This window comes from Netta rufina (genome assembly GCF_964035555.1).
Source record: "Netta rufina genome assembly, chromosome: 5".
NCBI lineage: Eukaryota > Metazoa > Chordata > Aves > Anseriformes > Anatidae > Netta > Netta rufina.
The window spans coordinates 52,726,753-52,746,072 of record NC_140128.1 but is presented as its reverse complement, the minus strand read 5'-3'; the positions used below and the strand labels follow the sequence as shown (position 1 = coordinate 52,746,072).

The window sequence follows — 19,320 nt, the reverse complement described above, 5'->3', positions numbered from 1 at the left end:
TGTTATCAGTAACCAGGCCCTGAGTGATCACACAAAAGACACACGTAACCCCTTACAGCTGGGGTCATGCAAAATACTTGGTGCTTCCAGCACCCTGGCCTTCCTCACCGTGCTTTAAACTACAGAGTAATGTGTCTGCAGAATCCCTTTGTGCAGTCTCATATCTATTTGGGGTTTGTGAGGCTGAGATTTTACCAGTAGTCACCTGCAGAGCACAAGCTGTGGTTACACAAGTTAGGCATACCTAGCAGGGTGCTTCACCTGGGGTGCTTTCCCAGTCCCTCCTGCCTGCCTGGTCGCTGGCACTGAAGCTTATCTGCCCGTGTGGTGAGGCTTTGGGAAACCAAGCTGGCACAACAGGCTCTGCTGCCCCACCACAGAGTGGGACAGACAGACATCGCAGTCTGTGCATCATGATAAGACATACATATGCTAAAATTTGAGGTATTTCTTGAAATCCCTTGTAGAAGAGAGCTTGCACATGTGTTTGCGTTCAGGTTCCACTGAATACAATTTATAAGCAGTTGTAAATGCAGGAACCAGTCAAGGACCCAGCTGCTGGGTGGAAAGCCGGAGCTCAGCTTTTTCATGAATGTGGGTCAGGCCAGTTCTGTAGGTTACTGACGGAAAAGTGTCTCCTGTGCAGCTCCCTGGTCCTCAGCCATGCTCTCACTGCTGTCCTGGGCTCCTGACCACACTCATGCTGCCACTGGACCCACATCAAGGATCTCATCTGACTTAAAACATCTTCCAAGTTAGCTTCTGGCTGCCTGTAGATCTGTTTGCCCATGGAGCAGTGCAGCTCTTGGTGCTGGTGTGAGGAGAGCAGTGGGGAAACTTTTCCAGGGATGTGGATTTGCATTTGCTTAAATCAAGCACAACAGAACTGTTGGTTCTCACTCTCTGACTGAATTATTTGATCTCTGTCCTGCGCTTTGCTGATAAAAATGGAGGTGCTCACTACAGGAACAGCACTTTAAATGCAAGCACATACAATTTCCCAGCCTGTGAACCACTCCGTTTTACAGATGCTACCCCAAGAGGAACTCAGTTATATGGCTGGAATGTAGTGAAAGTATTGTGATAGTGGGGTCGAAATGCAAGTCTACCACTAACATTTGACTTCAGGGGAGCTGCTGGGGGGGAAGAGGCTCTCAGCAGCCCCAGTGCCCTGCGTGTGGCACCTCGGGAGCAAGCCCTGAGCCAGCAGCGAGTGGCAACATGCCGGCTGCCAGGCAGCCCCTTCCCATCCCTAGGGAGAGCACCAGCCTATCTTCAAAAGCAAACAAATGCCAAGAACGCAAAACGGAGGATTATTAAAATATGTATATTCCTGCCATTCTCTGTGTGTGATTAATCCTCTTTTCCTCTACCAGGGAATATATTAGTGAGAATGGGCTCATAATACAGAGGCATCTGGCTGAGACTAGAAAGAGCAGCATGCTTATGCATTATTAATGCTTCAGAAAAAACAGACTTCCGTAAGCCTGACTGTATATATTGGATCAGTATGGAATGTCCTTTATAGGGTAATTAGCATTGATATCTGGCCCGTTTTGCTTATCTTTTTGCAGTAGAATAATCTCCAGGATAAGGCATGTTTGTTTTGTCAAACGGTGAAAGAGATTGTGACTTGAAATAGGTTTTAATGAGCAGTTTGTGCCCAGCACTACTTTATTCGTAAAAGAGAACATGATCTGGGAAGCAGTGCGGAGTGAGCATAATGGGGGAAATGCAAATCTCAACCTTAGCAAACCTGTAATCATAAAACAGTTCTTCGGGGACCCTCGGTTATTCAGGAGTGGTGCTACAGTAGTGCTACAGGCTCGCCGTTTAAACAGGAAACATTTGAGGGGAACACAAAATTATAGTGGGGCTTCCTAAGGCATGGCTTTGGCACAGACAGGCTGCATTTCTTTCACTGGTTTATTTCTTGACAAATATGATGTGACGTGAGAAGGCTAAAGGCCCAAAGCAGGCATAGCAGGGCAGGGGGCTGTAGGGGCTGCTCAGGTATGAGACATAACAATCAGGCTTATTTTCCGTCTTTGTCTCCCATCAATTTCTGCTCTGGGAGGTGGTTAAATCAACGAGAAACTGGAGAAGGCCTTAATCTTGGGAGGACAGAGCCACATCTGTGCCTGCACTTCTCCTTCCCAAAGGACAGAGTGGCTCCATGAGTATCTGGCTTGTAAATCAAGAGGGGAGGAGACAGGCCGGCTCCTGCCATGAAGCCCTCTGCTCAGCGGAGGAACAGAGCCACGCTTCCAGCAGCAAGCAGAGTGCACATGCCGTGGCTCTCAGCCTGCACGGCCGGGTATTGACACGAGACCCCTCGAGTAGGATCCATTTCACATGTCTATCGCTGAGCTGCTTTTCTAATCAATAAGCACTCTGAGGACGCAATGCATCCATGCAGGAGCAGACATCCACCAGAGGTCAAACAGATTGCCCCTGCTGATTGCAAAGCGAGCCGAGGTGGCTGCCTCTGTGGTGGCCACCCACCAGGACGGGACCCTGGCTGATAGGACCTCAATCTCCCAGCACATTTGCATGGTGTCAGGGTCATACTGAGACACGGCATGTCCTAGGCTGTGTCTGGAGGGCGACAGATCCTGTTCGAGGGGATTTCTTAAATGGATGGCTCCTTCCAGCTCATATCTGGACGGCTTAAGGGGTGACCTCCTGAAGGTAGTGCTGACCGGTGCCTGGGCATCCCTCTGCCATGTGTGGGCACCAGCAGGGTCAAGGTGGAGTGAAACTGCTGTGTCCCAGGGGTGCACACATCTTGGGTGCCTCCAGCTGGTCCCGGAGCAGGCTGGGGCTGTGCATAGACACAGACTCACTCCCACATGGGGCAGCTCTGCTGTGCGCTGTGGTGGAGCTAAAAACCAGCCAAATCTTTCAGGAAAGCCATGAAAAAACAGTCCAGGATGCTCAGAAAGCTGCCACTTCTTACCCCCCCCATGCATGGTTCAGCACGGAGCCCCGGGGCAGGGCAGAGGCCCTGGGGAGGCACAGGACAGAGCCGCGCTGCAGGAGGCACGAGGCCAGCACCCAGCTGGGTGAGATTCACACTCGATGCATGAGACTTGACAGGTCTGTCACCCGGCAGCGCCTGGCTCCATCCCCCTGTGAATACAGATCACAAAAGGGCGGATGCTGCCAGATTACTTGGCTTTGCCTTAGCTGCAGCAGCTATGAAACCAAGCTAGAGAAAAAATTAAAAAAAAAAATGGCAGTGCTGGGGGAAGGAATCCCAGCTCTTTGTTTTGCCCACGGAACTGCGGTTCTCTCCCAAACGCGGGAGACCATCTGGCTTTCTCCATGATTTTCTCAGTTCCAGAGGAAAGGGGAAGCTCCCGAAGTCCTATTTTCACACTGCCTTCACAACAAGTTAGCACCTCTCTGGCCGGGAGGATCTGCACACCGAGAGCACGCCTCTGAAGCTGCGATTCCCCTCTCACCTGGCGGGGCTGCCCCTGCCTCCCGTGCTCCCTGTCTGAGCTCTGATTTTCTCAGATCGGGGAAGGAAAGCAGCTTGCCTTGGCAAACGTCTTGCTATGAAAATGATGAATTCAAGAGCACGTGGAGCTTGTGGTTGAAAAGAAACCGTCTGATCAGCAGAACTTTTCTCCCTCAGCTTGTAAGGACAGATTCAGTCTCAAGGCCAAGCTGCCATGTGGTTATAAAATAGAAGCAGGCCCTGTAAGAACCAATCTAACTTTCTTCAATTGTCTTTGCATCTTTAATCATGTTCACCACTTAAAAAGCGGCAGAGCTGGCTGCTGATAATTAGGCTGAGCCTGCAGCAGCATGGCCAGTGGCCAGATCACATGGCTCCTTTCATCTGCATATTTATGCATTTAAAGGAGAGGAAAACTTTCATAACATTTTAATAACTAGGTTCTTCTGAATCCATAAATCCAGTCCTCCAGGCTTAGCCTACACTCTCTTTCTGATCTTAAATAAGTGGAAGAGGGTGGAGTGTTTTGTTTGTTCTCCCTATTCTTTTCCTGTGCATGAACATGCAAAAGCCAATCCTCTCGAGTCCAGGGTCCTCTGCGGGATGGGGAGGTCAGGCGAGGTAAAGCTGCACTTCTAAGGATGCAGGTGGGACTTTGATTTGGTTCCTGGCACAGGAACAACTCCCCGCTCCTAAGGTAGCTCATCTACAGGCTGGCAGGGCTGACACTGTTTTGCTAGACTGGCTTGAAATGAAAAATCCTTTCTATTCCTACTGTGGGAGCTGGAGGGGAGGCCAGCTGCCTCCACACGGTGCCTCCAGCCTTCAGCCACCACGGCAAATTCATGTCGACTCCATCTCCCCAGCCCATGGGTGGCAGCTCCCCTGACAGCTGTGGTAACATCCTGCAGGGTCAGTGGCGGTGAGGCTTTGCAGACCGTCCTCCCTCGCACATCGCCTGGCCAAGGGCCTGTGGGCTCTGCCGTTAGCGCTGGGTGACAGCCTCTGTCAGTGGGAAAACAAAGCAGGTGAGGCTGGGAGACCAGTCCTTACGTGCTGGTGTTATCCTAGCGAGATGAGGGCAGCACTGTTGGAGTTATGCATCACCGATTTCTTTCAAAGCTGAAGAACCCCATTAAAATTAAATAAAAACCATTCGATGACATGTAGTTCTTAAACACTACTCTTTTTTTTTTTTTTTTCCTTGTTTTTATTTGAAAAGCACTGGCGAGTCAGTCGTTCTGTGCTGGAAGCAGCTTCTCTGTAAAATTGCCTGGGTGGAGCAAAGAACCCTTTGCTGTTTACAAGGGTCTCAGAGGAGGCTTTTATCGCTGCTGCCATACAGCAAGTGAACAAACGCCAACTGTGATTAGGCCGTGCTTTATTTCCAGAGCGCATCTTCAACCAGTCTTTAGCGGTGCCAGGAAAACTTGGGGGTTTGCTGCTCTACAGTAGGAGGGAATTGGGTCTGGTGCAAAAGCTTTGTTTCGGAGGTAGTGCTAATGATCATCGGCACGTAAAAATATTTCTGCTAGATGAGTGAAATACCCAACCCATGAAACTGCAAACCATGGCATTAGATTCACTGGAAGGGAAGGTGAATTGTTTCTCATGTATGTAAAGAATCAGAAGAAACAGACAGGAGCAAGATTAATTAAGAGTGGGAGCTCATGGCTCCCTCTCCAAACGGGCGAGGAACCGCGCCGAGCGGAACAGAGCAGCCGGTTATCTGAAGTGTTTCTTGGCATTTTCCAGCTGAGCTCTTCGAAAATTTCCTTCGCACCCAAGTGTCCCCAAGACATTCATAAAACGCCTCTCTGGCTACCCAATGCGATGACTAACTCATGTCCCCAGGTTTCATTATCAAGCTTTTAATCTAAGCCTGAGCCCTCTGATCTGTCGTTGGAAGCACTGAGGGAATTTGCAGCAGGGTTTTTCCCAGCAGAGAAAACCAATTTGCTTGCTGAAGACTTTATGTGGGAAACGTAGCTTACAGATACAAGAGTGTGGAAATTCGGTTGTTTATTTTGTAGCTTTGGGAGTGGCTGATGCTTTACTTCATTTTGAGGATGGATCTTACGTTTCCAGTGCTGTGAGCAGGGCAATGGATTTCATCCAACAAGTCCAAGAGAAAATTCCCTTGATTTTGATGAGGCTTGAGGATAAATGCTTGTAAACGTAACATAACGTAGGGATTTGTCTTTTCTTCAGCCTAGTGTGGGCTTGGATTGGGAAGGTGTGATGTACGGTGTCAGTAACACAGTGTAGCTAAGCACCATGCTTTTAACGCGTAGGTTTGACCCCGGTTGTGTACTTTGGGTTATTGCTGCATTGTTCAACGCTTCCTAATCTAGAAGCCATCAGCAGTCAGTGGGAAGGCAGGCTACAAATGAGAAGCAGGCTGATCTTGTGGCTGCACCTTTCAGTTGTGGTGTCCTGCCACAATATTTCCTTCCCGAGAGCAGATGAAATAAGGGCACCGTGGCTACCCGGCCACAAACAGCTCGGCTGTGAGGGACATGCATGAAATGAATGCAGGGGATGTCTGCCAGGGGGAAGGAGTAGGTGAGCCAACACTTTTGCTCCGTGTTGGCCAGCCAGGGGTGCTGAAGGCCAAACAGCCCCAGAGCATGAGCCTGAAGCCCTCACGCAGAGCCAGGAGCTGGACTCCAAGCAGAGGCGCTTGGCCCTCATCCCCCGCACCTATCGCCCACGATCAGTGATGGCAATGCCACCATCCTCAGCTGTTGGAGTGCTGCTTAGGACTCCACTGAAGCTCGCACAACGTGTCACATGCAGCAGGTATTGTCTTGGTTGTTACCCACAGCCTGGCTGAGGCACCAGGAGTTGCTCTTTCTTATTTGTCTCTGCCCCACTTGCTCCCCGCTCCGCTCCACCATGGAGGCAGCCGCCATGTGAATGTGTGTGCAAACACACTTGGTATGACTCATGCGGCAGCTGTTGCTATTTATTAAACTGCGGTTTACATCTTTGGAGTACATGGTATTATCCTTTATGGATGTGGCTTTATCTCCGTTATTGCAGTATGGAATTAATTAGGAGTATTAAAGTATGTGCTTTTTTAAAAAAAAAATATATTCCTAACTTTCATCTACGGAGGCAACATTTTCATGTCCATTTTCTCCTAATAGCAGTATCTTTTGAGAAGATGTGATAGACACATTTAGGTAAATATTATTCCTCCACCACACATGGTTTCCATTGCAGTGGATCCCCTGCTGTTTCCTTCCAAGCACTTTCCTCTGTTACACATCCCACGATGGTGGCTGAAATACTGATCAGCGATAGCAGAGACAAATTGACTCCAGCAACTGGAAGCTTTAAGGGCAGCAAATGTTTGCGTCGGAGTTTTGCACGTACCGTAGTTACCGAAGGAGTTTTCAGGCGTTCACTGAAATTTTCACTGGAACGGGAAGCCTGGAGCTGCTCGAGGCAGTTACAATTTAATAAAAGGCTAGAATGAATAAAGACTGGCTGGGTGAGATGAGGCACAGAGATAGCTCACTACAAAGCAGCCGCATGTGCACACCTCAGGGCTGCCAGCAGCCTCGGTGCCCTGCACAGAGCTGGCACAAAAGATGTTCATGAGCTGCCCGGAGCTCCAGGGCCACAGGCTGCCTGCAGTGGGCTAAAGGAGGACGGATTTTACACGCACTGAGAGTGGCACAGCCGCTGGAAAGGTTTCTGAGCAGATGGTAGCAGCAAGAAGCTGGGGAAAGTCAGGCTGGGAGACACTTCTGCACTGACTGGGCTTCCTCGATTGTGCATCAAGCTGGAGCTGTGGATGCAGCGGGTGCTAACACAGCTTCCCTGCCCGTGCCTCACCCAGCTCTCACCAGCCCCGTCCAGCCTCAGCAGGATGGCTCCCCAGGCCTAGCCAAATGCCCCCACACCAAATGCACACACCCCTCTAACAGCAGATCTGCAGCATCTTCTAAGCCAGCTTCCCTTTTCATTAACAGTTTTTTATTATTAAGCACCCTGTGCTCAAAACTTGGAGGACAGGATGGCATTGTGCCTGCCCTCAGGCTCTGAGAACTGCGGGGCTGATGCTGGACCCTGCGGTTCACACGAAGCACCCTGCCATGCCCTGCACCGTCTGCTGGCGGGCCGGACCTGACTCTGATTTGCAGAGATTCGTACAATCAAACCTCCATGGAAAAAGCTGCTAGATGAAAGGAGCACTGCATGACTGGAATTCGTGGCATTCCCAGAACCTGTGCTTTTTGCCAGGAGAGATTTTGAAGCCAGGAGGACCTTCCTAACACAGCCTGGAAGCACTACAACCTCTGAGCGCTCCCATCCTGTTTCTTCCTTGCTGAAATGGCTCTGGGCTGGCACTTGCCCTCGCTCTAGGGAACGTACATCTGATTCGTATCTCCTGAGGTTGAGATACGGAATAAACTCTCATTACCTCTTGCTCACGCAAAGCAACCCCAGAGCAGATGCCTGAAGCCCTGCTTGGCCAGGCCAACGTGAAACAATAGAGAACCCCTGGCAGGACCTTTCCACAGGACCCACTGTAATGGAGAGAACTGGCTGTGCTCGTCCATTTTCAAAGCCCTGCCTTCACAAAGCCTGCAGCAATGTGGCAATCACAGCACGAAGAGCCTTCTTGTTGTGCTAATGGCAATTCTCATTAATTGATATCCTATCAGAGTCCCTGAGCCTCAGTGTTAAGCAGCAGGGGTTGCAATTGCATGAGAAAGCCCCCATGCAATGGCATTGCTGCGGGTTAATAGAGTACTAATGAGCTTAAAGGTGAGCACCTGCACTAGGAATCCCAGGAGCAGCTCATGAAAAGCACAGCAGGATGCCAGGCAGGAGCTCAGGCACCAATCGGTGTCCTGAGAGCAGCCCTTTCCAGGGGGCTAGGAGGAAAAGTCAGCATCCCAGGGGCTTGGGCACATTCACACACTGCTGATCACACTCAGGTGTCGTCCTCAGGAGCGGGCAACGATGCTGGGCAGGTTGAAGGTGAGGAACACTTGCATTTTGCTTTTGGTTGCATTGAAACACAGGCAATGAAAAAAACAGCTTGCTTAGAATAAACATAGTAATTCTTTGCCATACAGAGTAACACTTTATACATAAATAATTTGAATGTCTCGCTCTTTCACGGAAAGTAACAGAGAAAACCTTCAAGGTTGATACATGGGAGCTGGCATCACAAATCACACAAATCACAAGTCCTGCATCCAAGCCTCCTGGCATTGGATTCCAGAGCTGACCTCCCCACCGCCTCCCTCCTCTGCCCCTGAAGGAACTGAATCAAGACCCTCCCTGGAAGACCACCCCCAGCATCAACCTCTGGTTACAGATCCTAACCCTGCAACCTCAGCCCCGTGGCTGAAGCCTGGCCCCTTACATGTGCAGTGGTGTGAAATCCTCGTTGGCAGCTGTGGAAGGAGCCGCTGCGTTCTCCAGGGTACGTTGTTTGTAGGTTTTTTGGAGTCTACTGAACTAACTTGGCTTACTCCAGCCGAGTCCCTTGCAGTTATTTTTATTTCTTGGCTGCCAAGCTGGTTACTGAAGCAGCAAGGCTAGGTATTGCCGAGTCTGGCGACATTTGACTAAAACTGAGAGCGTTTATGCGGAACAGCAGTGTGGGAACAGCTAAACAAGCTAGCGGGGCTGTGGGGAAGGGAGCATTCTGCAATGAGGAATTGGAGCTTTGATCAAGGAGACAGCAGCATTTGACTCAATCGGAGCTGGCAGGGAGATCACATCCCAAAGCAAAATAAATTGTGTCATTCTTTCCAGTAGATTAAATTCTCCCCAACGGTTTGTTCCTCACAGGATCGTTTTGTGCGATCTCATTGTCTTTACAGTCTTTTCCCTGAGGAAGCTGATCGTTTAATATAGACTACAGCATTAGCATCCGGTATTAAGTCAGTTGGGCTACTCTGAAACGAGGCGAGTGGGCGCCCTGGAAAGGAAATACAAACACAAGTTTAACAAAGGAGGTGGATTCACCTTGACCCACGCTATTTACTCCAAAAGACACAGCAACATAACCCTTTCTCCACAGACAGTCATTCTGCCCTGCCATAGATGTGTTTTGCACTCCAAGGTGCTCATTGAGCTCAACAAGTGTGCACAAGAAATGCAACATCAAGCCCAAAAAGCTTTGAAGTCCTGTGTTGCTTTACGGAGCTGCACGAAGGACTAGCATGCTCCCCCAGCCCTCACAAATCCCAGCAGAAAAGTTAGGTGCTCAGCACTTTGGAGGCCTGACACTTTTGTCATCGTTGGGTAGGGAGGTTTCCTGTAAGAACACGAGGAAGAAAAAAAATCCCCAAGCTGCAGGCACAGTGCTGGATGGCAGGGACCAGGCACTGCAGACAGGGTCTCCCACCCTGTGCCATTCGTGTCACACCATCAGCAGGACCTGAAGCTCCTTCTGTGTCCCCAAGCACAGCTACAAACGTCCACCCCGCTGGGCAGCCAGGCACGTTGGGCAGCACTCACACAGCCCATCGGGAGCCTGGTGCTGGCCCCAGATTTACCTCATACCAGGGCAGTGCTCTGGTGTCAGCCGCTAGCCCTGTGCCAATCGCACCAATGCCATGGAAGAGCAGCATTTTTTGGCATTGTTGCTTTTAAAATAAATGCCTTGTGAGCCAACAAGACATCATTCTTCTGCACCACCACTGGAAACACTCATTGAGTGTCGTACTTTATGAGTAACAATTTAGCCCACGATTGAAGTGTCAACTAAATGAGGCAATTTATAATAATTCTAAAAACATGGTCGCTATAAAAGGCTATAATCAGAGCTAATTACAGGGACATTTTGGAAATCCATTGGTTTGGGGATTTAGTTTTGATAAAGGGGATAACAACTTGTAAGCCATGATTCCTTTAATTATAACAATAGCAACCACCCACTTCTGCACAGCTTCTTTCATCTCACACAGCCCAGCAGCTCTTTGCAAACTACACGTACCGCAGGAGCTGTTCAGCCTAACACCAAAGTGAAGCCATCTCTGCGTGCAGTAAGTAACTGTCTAACAGCACATAGCTGTCCTGTGCAAAACCTGACGAGGGAAGAGTCTGAAGAAGGAGAATATAATCCCTCTTTTTTCATTTGCAGACACACAGCACAGTGAAGGTGTTATCTCTACACACAGCCAAGGGCGCTGGGGCACCACGTGGCAAGGTAACTTCAAGCCCCTGTCCCCAGACCTCTGTCCGAGCTCACCTGTCCACGTCCTCTGCTGGGTGAGGATGAAGCTTTGACACTGCGACTGGGAGTTACAAATTGCAGCGGCTTCCTCGGGGCTGTGAACAGACAGCAGGCAGCCCAGGTGGCTGTAGGAGGGCCAGCACTTGTAGTCTTCTGCTTCCACCGTCCGGAAGCCCTTTAGGGCGACGTACTCTGGGAACAGAAAGATGGCATGTAGGGAAACTCCAGGTGCACTTTCAGAGACTAGTTACAAAGTGAATTTGGCATCCTGCACTTTGGTGGAACTCTTAAAGGAGAAGTGATGGAGACAGATTGAACCGACCTGCTGAAATGGGCAGAGCTGCAAAGCTGAAAGGAGCCCAGTTCTGTGATCATCCTGCCATCGGGTACAGGACAGCAGTTCCCCCAGAAATACAACAGAGGAGCCCCTACAGAGAGCAGGGTGAAGGGATGGAGTCAACAAACAGGGGCTGGGCAGAGGGGAGGCTGCTGTGCAGACCGGCTTTCCTAGCACTGCCCCAGGGAAGCCACCATCACAGTGACCCCTCCTGTACCTTAGCCCCTACAACAGCAGCAGCTCATCACTGTGCTGCCAGCTGCAGGGGGAGATTTGGGAACCCCCAGGGGTGAAAGGGAGGCCAGATGCTGTTCCAGCAGGATACAAAAGACTCGACGAGCCTGAGCAGGCGATGTTATGGCTGTTGTGGACTGAGAGTCCTTCCCCACACCTCTAGGACAGTGGTCACTTTGGCACATGGCTACTGGGGCACTTGCTAAGCTAATGAGTAGGCACCACTGGAAAATTCTGGTGTTCGCTGTGAAAGCTGCTGGTCCTTCAGTGTAAATGACTGGGTATCTTTGTTTATATCTGCAAATTCCAGTTCTTCCATGCATTAAGAGACTTCCATTCTCAAGCTACCGTCACTTCTCCATCACTTCAAGTGAACACTCAGGAACATATAAGCTGCAGTAACCACTGGACCTTTGAAGCCTCCCAGTTGGAATAATGATTGGCCCCATCTCTACCACCAAACGGGTCTTTTTCAGAGGAATGCACCTGATAAAAGTTAATTTACCTATCTACAAACCAGCTAGGATGGGTCTTCAGAAAAAAATAAACTTAGAGGGCACCAAGCTCCCCTGCCACACTGATCCCAGTGCTGTGACATCCCCACTCTGTGCTCCCATAACCAACGGTGCTCATCGGACAGAAGCCACTGAGTGAAGTGGGAAGTTTGCTGGCAGCCTGGGAAACTGACCTACGGGCTGTACGAGAAGGTGGCCCTGCAGAGGGACATGAGAGACTCAGCTTACTGCTCTGTTCTCGTTGCTGAAACTATCCCAAATATATTTGCTTACAGCACAGGCTGATGCACATTATGAAGGGTATTTAGAAGTAGTGCAAACACATGTTCATATGTATGCCAGATTGTCTGCACTGCATTTGCTTTGCAAAACAATGCAATCATGCATAGCTCCCAAGAAGAAATGACAAAAGACTGCTCAAATGAGGGGGGGAAAAAAAAGATGCTTTTGGTCCTTAATTCTACTCCCAGTGACTATACGGTGCCTGAAAGTATGAGAGAACAGAATTGGACTGGCTACCAAGTTCCTTGCTCCCTCAGTAATTATGTTAGGGAAAGCACTCAAATTCACGTACCTTTTAAAAGAAGAGGTCTTTTCTGTAGATAAAGCCCGGACTTGTACAGATGTAAAACCTTCTCAAAAGCTGTCACGGTTTCATTTATTCCATATCGTAAATCACCTGCATTTACAGGAAAAGATGACAGGGACAAGTAACTCCACGAAATGCCACTGGGAGTCTTCTCATCGAGAAGCCTTAGTTTATGAACGTTAGCTGGTACCTGTTGCATTGAGAATATCACTCAAAAAGGGCTGCAAAGCTGGTGGTGCGGAGTGTGGCAGAAGATAGGTGAAAAAATACCTGCAAAATCCCACAGACTGATTAGAAAACAGCAGCTTAACTTCCTTCATGATTAAGTTATCTATGTTGTCCTGTGACTTGATTATCCATAGGCAACCAGTAAGTCTGCTCTGGTTACTAAGTAATGTTTGAACACTTTGTTGGCATCTCTCAGACCATTCTTGTGAGTTGCTCTGAAGGCCCAGTCCTTACAGCACAGCGTGCAGCCAAGCCCTGCACGAAGCCACTTGCCCAGGCTCAAATAAAGCCGGGATCTGAAGAGCCAGAGGCTGTTAGGATGTGCTGTGGCTCTCAGCTGCTGCCCGTTCCCTGAGTTAGTGCCATGCCGCTGCTGCCTACAGTTTTGTAGAGAGACCCCGAGCGCAAGGTAAACGTTACCTAGCCTGTTTGCAACAGCAGTGGGTCAAAGCTGGTGTGCTGTGGCAGATAGCCTGCACTGTCACCACTCCCAGTGCACGTAGCCCCAGATGTCAAGGTTTTCTGGTTTGGCAAACAATAAATTCCCAGGTGCAACCTCTGGGGCAAGTTCCTAGGGGGCGCCAGGGAAAGGGAGCAGCAGCAGCAGCAAGATGCCTGCATCCTCCCCAAACAACACAACTATTTTCCTGCCTTATAAGGAAAATAAACTTGCTTCAAAGCGCTCCTTAACTACCCTTTGGCAGAGCTGAGGGGGAGGCGTGCAGTGAAGAAGCGCGAGACAGCAGAGGCCACGTGGCACTGACGGAGCTCAAACCCCCCGCTTTTCCCCCATCTAACTGCACATACCGATATGCATTGAAAAGATTCTTCTTCTCGTTTATTCCTTCGCACTTCCCGGCTGAAGAGCACTTGAGAGGGAAGCTTTTCGCAGGGAAGTCGAGTGTGCAGTCATTGTCCTCCTTGCACGACAGTTCCTCGGTGCTGGCATCATCCATGTCTGTCACTTTTAGGTTTCCATCCACCATAACAAACTGCCTTGGCTGGAAGTCCAAGAGGACTATTGAACCCAGGGGGGAATGTGCCAAGTAAAACAGCAGTTTCACAAGGCCCAGGCAAATCTGAGAAAGAGAAGATGAATATGCATGGGAAAAACAGATGAAAAACAGCTATTAAATTGGAAGTAGAACAAAGGAGAGGGCATTCAATGAAATTAAAGGCAACAAGGCATATAGTACTTAAAAGGTAATTATATGTATGCTACAAAATTTATTATCAACATTGCCATGGGATTTGACTGTGGTAAGTACTTTAGCAGCATTTTTTAAAAACGTGTATATGCAAAAAGAGCCATTTGCAGTTAGAGGAACTAGAGGAGAAAGCTGTGAGGAAAACAATAGCAGCCTTCATGTTTCAGGAGCTGTATTGATTTGTGAGCTGAAATCAGAAGGTTTTTTTCCCACTCTGGCATAGAATTAGTATGTTCCCCTCCCTTCCCCCATGCTGCTCCATACAGACTGAGGCTCCATGGTCATTAATACCAGATTCATGCGTTGCTGCATTGCTCAGCAGCATGAATTTGGGCACACAATCATGCTTCTGAAGAATTAGCCAAAGCATGCAATACATTTATTGCCAGCTTTTTGCCTTTATGTCAACTTTCTGGCAGCAGTGAAAGCTCATACAATACCTGATCCAGCATAAAGCTTGGCGAACAACTGTTGGACAAACCAGAGCTAGAAAAGCACGTTCATACTGAACCAGCAGTTTGGTTAAGTAGCTGCAGCATTTTTCAGCATTTTTCGTTCCGTATCGGAGCCCTAGCATCAGATTAACTGTATCATCAGCTAGGTGTGCCAGGCAGCCCCACACCACCTCTCACTGCCTCAGATAGCGATCTCTGCAGGCACAAGGGTTTGTGTGCTTGGAACCATTCACAGAATCTCTGGTATCTGATGTGGCTCGTTAGAGGGGAAATCCCATCCTTTCAGACGCCCTAATTAGGAAACAGGACTAGACACTGCCAGTCTACATTTGGTTTTAGTGTCTTCATCACTCCATCACTCCAAAGGTTATTAAAGTCCTAATGTCACCTCACCAAACCTCACCACCGGCTAATCCAGTACCGAGGGTTTCTAGCTCCACAGGAGACTGGCGCATTTGAGGAAACGTGGTGCTGAGAAAGCTAAGAAGCAGCCAGTACAAAATGGTTTGTAAGCCAAAGTTGGAACTGCAGAGGTCTAGAGAAACAACTCTGGGAGCTCTGATGCTACTTGAACTCGGTTAGTGAAGCAATCCTATGAAACTCAGCTTCACGTCCCGCAGCTCAGCAAGTGTGAATGCCACACTCCCCCTCTGGCTTGGACGGCTCCTTCTCAACATTGTGGACCACAAGCAAGCAGGGATTTTATATTTTGAGTCTTATTGCCTCTTTATTTTGCCCAAAGTATTTCTTATTGATATTAAGGTACCCACGCTTCTACCTGATGCTCTTTCCTCCCGGGAAGCTAACAAGTAGTAGTGAGAGAGTAGTCCCCGACAGAGACCTGGAGGCAAACTGTAACACAAGCCATCAGCAAAGCAAGTGCCGTGTCACAACTCATCCGTGCTCCCGGGGAGCTTAGGAGTCCCTGTGCAGCGCCTGGGGGACACGGCAGGTCTCAGTGATGGGATGTGACCCTACCACCCGCAGCGACCCTATCACCCGCAGCGCGAGGAAAGCAATCTAGCGGTGTTGGTATCACAGCGATACCTGAGGGGCTAAGAGCATCACACACACACACACGGGGTGGGACGGGCTGCTCAGCTCGCTGCTGTGACACAGCGTGCCGAAACCCACAGACACGTAGCACGGCTTCCCTGAGCGACGGGGGCTCTGCCGAGGGGTCTGGCTGGGAAAGCGGCTCCGTGGAGTGGCACGGCGTGCGGGGAAAGCCAGAAACACGGCGTAACAGCGGGTGGAAAGCTCTTTTAGCGCTGCTCTGGAGAGAGGGAATGGCAAAGCTCCGGGTGAGGTCCAAGCCAATCCGCCGGAGCAAACGGAGCGCCAGCATGACAGCCGCTCAGCCGGGCTTCTCACACGCACCCAGCCGCCCCCTTACCTTGAACCTCTCCTCCCAGGGGGTCTGCAGCAGCTGGATCATCTCCAGGGGGGCTCCCAGCTCCAGCACGGCCGTGACTCCTGCCCCGGCATCGCCGCCGCTGTCGAGGCAGTGACCGCGCAGCTGGGGGAGAGGGAGACGGAGGTGAGGGGCGAGGAGAGAAGAGGCGAGGATGGCGAGAAGCGAGGGTCTCCCCGCCGTACCTGCACGATGCCGGGGTGCCTGAGGCGCTGCAGCAGCGCCACCTCCTTCAGCAGCTTGTAGGCGGCCAGGCGGCGGCAGCCGGCGGGCTCCCCGTAGCGCTGCTCGCACTGCCGCACCTCCCGCCCGGCGCCGTGCACCGACTTGAGGGCCACGGCTCCGCCGCCGCCGGGCAGCGCCGCCCGCTGCACCACCTTGGTGAAGCCCGAGCCCAGCACCCCGCCGCCCGTCGCCCCCCTCAGGTCCCCGCAGCCCAGCCCGGCGCTCTCCGCTTGGCCGCCCTCCGCCGCCGCCAGGCGCCGCAGGTCCCGCTGGCGCTGCCGCAGCTCCTCCAGCAAGCCCGGAGGCAGCCGCGGGGAGCCCGCACGCCCCTCGCCGCCGTGCCGGGCCCTGAGGGCCAGCAGGGCCAGGAGGGACAGCAGGGACAGCAGGGCCAGCAGGGCGCCCCGCCGCGTCCCGCCCGCCGCCGCCATGAGGAGCGGGGCCGGGCGCCCGCCGCCCGCCGCCTCGCTGAGGCGAGCGCTGCTGAGGGGCGGGACGGGGACGGGGATGGGGAGGGAAGGGAAGGGCCGGGGCGGAGGCGGCCGCAGGCACCTGCCGAGGGGAACGGCCCTGGGGTGGGGAGAGGGGAAAGGGAAGAGGGGAGAGGGGGTGGTTGTGGGGTGAAAGGGGTCGGGGTGGGGCGGGGAGCGGCACCGCTGCGGGCTGAGGGGAGCCCCCGCGGGCTGCTGGTGACCGCTGCCGCTCCTCAGCGCCCTGAGGGGTGGGCTGTGAGGGAGAGGGGCAGTGGTGGCACACGGCCAGCTCAGCGCTGCGATTTGTGACACACGTATAAAGAAGAAGAAGCGCTGCCGAGGTGCTGAGCTTGTGGGGAAGAAGAGGAATGGGACGGGACGGGACGGGATGGGATGTGGTGCCTGTCCCTTACTGGAGCAAGGAGAGCACAGCAATGGAGCGGAGACCGTGCTCCGAATTCAGCAGGAATTTGACACATTAAAGAGCCTGGGGAGGGCAGGCAGAGCCCTCCTCATACACACCACTTTCTCAGGCTACAAAACTCAGTAAAATAATCCCCCAAATCTCCATCCTGTGCCCATCCCCACATGGATGGGTCACAGCCCGATCCCAGAACAGGCCTTCCAGTAGCTGAATTTCCTTTGTTGCTTTTTAACCTTAATAGCTCTTTAATTAGTGTCCTTATTTTCAAATCAAGCGTACATCTGTGTTGTATTAATGAATATTCATTGTCACTGGAGAGCTCTTAAATGCATTTTTACCTGTGTTTCCAAGGGAATAGATGCCAGCTGAATGCGGTATTATTTAATTTCAGCATGTCCTCAGCACCGTAATAGTATCAGGACCTATTAGAGAAGGCTCACGGATACGTAAAAGTAATAATGATTGATTATTTACTTGCTTTATAGTAGCACTTAAGGGCTCCTGCCAAGGCTCTGTTGTTCGAGGCTTCTTACAGAGAGCAGCACAAAAGGCAGCGTCCCCCGACTGAGCTGGCGCCTGCAACGCCTGTGCCAGGGAGCATCCATAGCAGGCTGTTCGCACATGATAACCACATTTTGCACATGATGACCGTATTTTGAAGGATAAGAGATCTGGATAGACTCAGTGCTTCTGTGCCAGTCAGCCTCAGTGCCAGGGGAAGGTGCTGTGCCCTTTTCTGTCACATAGATGTCACCTTAGTGTTGTGGCAAGGGAAGGGGACAGAGTGCCAGCCATCTGGCCCTAGGGTGTCCTGCTGCCCAGCGCTGTCTCACCCAGGAGCCCCGGGGACCTGTGCCTGGTGAAGCAGGAGGACCAAAGGATGGTTTGCTCTGAGGGTGCAAAGCTGTCAGAGGAACTCAGAGCAGAGCTCACGTGTCTTTGGCCCTGAGAGGGAACAAGAAAGTCCCAAACGTAGCAAGCAAGCACCCACCAGGGAGGGTTCTAGAGCTGCTTACCACAGTGGCTGACAACTAGCTGTGACTTGTCAGAAAAACATTTCATATAGAGGGCTTATGTGAGAAGGCTTATGCATTATAGGAAGCTTCCTGAGCCTCTTAGTTTTGACCTCTTTATGTCATTTTATCTTCAGCTTTCTGAGTTCACAATAACTGCAGCTGAGGGGCTGTGAATCTATGGCACAAAACAGGTCGCAGGCAGTAAAACGGAGCCCAGGGCCCCCATTCGGCTTCAGTGTCACCTGGTGGCCTCCAAACACTACCACAAGACAGACAGCTAATGCTTAATTACAAGTAATGTCATCAGGTGCCCTGCAGTGCAGCCCAGAGCAGCATGGGCAGCAAGACGGAGAAGCGTTCAAATGACCCTACTGAGATGCTGGCAGGATTGCGGGGACTCACAGAGCTTGGACGTGCTGTACACAGCGAGCACAGCACTCCGAAGCTGCTGTGGTAAAGGAGGCAACCAGGAGCTGGCTGTGGCTGGCTAAATGAGCCTGAAGGGCAACAAAATATCCCGATTCGTACTCCGCATACCTGTCTCCAGCAATAAAGGGCAACATCATATGCTTTCTTATCTGCATTCGTTCCCCCAGAGGCTACAGATAGATCAGGCCATCCGTTGCCCAGAAAACACGAGGCTCTGGCGTAATTGCAAGGACTGGCATTGAATCCCGAGCTGAGCTCCTGTGGGTTTCCTGCAGGGGCTGGGATGATGTTCCTGACGTGCAGGATCGTGGTTATTTTCCCCGCTTCCCTCCTGGCACCGACGCGAGCTGTGCTCCTCCCTGGAAATGTGTGTGGGTCTGTACGTGAGGTGTAGGAGCAGAACTGCGAGCCTGCTGTGCTCCAGACCCCGTGCCATGCCAGCTCTGAAGGCATTGCCTTCCCCTGGAAGACAAAGGCTCCTTTGGGTGCCTCCCCTATCCAGTTCCCTCCCATCCCAAGAGACTCTAGGCAGCAGCTTTTTCCCTGTTTCTCTTATTTTACCACAGTGGTTTAAAAGGGATAAGATCAAGCTCTTGGGTTAGGATAAAAAGCTGGGGAGAAATCCTAAGGGAAAGTCCTCGCACACATGAAAGTCCCGGGCGTCGATCCAGAAGAGGTAGGCAAAGAGTTTACAGGTTTGGGAGGGGATCAAAGAAACCTGCAGCAGCCATCCTTTATAATAGGAGGAAGGTTCAGGCACCTGTAAGAAACCCTTGGGAATTAGCATTGCTGTCGGTACCCTCATTTTGGGGGCAGCTTTTTACCTTGACTGCTGGCTGAGCTCCTGCCTGGCTCCACGGAGCCCCCGTCTGCCTGCAGGTGTGCATCTGGGGCAGCCTGCAAGTGAGGGGAGCTGCTGGAGAGCTGCTGGAGGGCAGGGTCCTGCCTGCAGGGCTCAGCCTCAGTTGCTGTCCTTCTGTCCCGTTGTACTTCTGAAGCTTGGCAGAACCTGTGCAAGCACCCGGCTTGCATACCAAGCCCCCGGGGGCAGCTTTCCTGAACATGCCCTCATCCTGTTTTTGGAGGACGAGGGATCA

The 19,320-nt window shown here is 51.4% G+C and overlaps 1 protein-coding gene across 1 annotated transcript; it reads right to left on the bottom strand.

Moving 5' to 3' along the window:
- Positions 1 to 9,312: 9,312 nt before the first annotated feature.
- On the bottom strand, positions 9,313 to 19,010 carry LOC311210210 (extracellular tyrosine-protein kinase PKDCC-like; the record flags this gene model as incomplete). The annotated part of the gene is made up of 8 exons (XM_084288000.1): positions 9,313 to 9,416; positions 10,692 to 10,868; positions 12,337 to 12,441; positions 12,542 to 12,621; positions 13,387 to 13,658; positions 15,639 to 15,761; positions 15,842 to 16,451; positions 18,868 to 19,010. 8 exons carry the CDS (start codon positions 19,008 to 19,010, stop codon positions 9,313 to 9,315), a joined length of 1,614 nt encoding a protein of 537 aa, XP_084144126.1.
- Between the last annotated feature and the right edge of the window lie 310 nt (positions 19,011 to 19,320).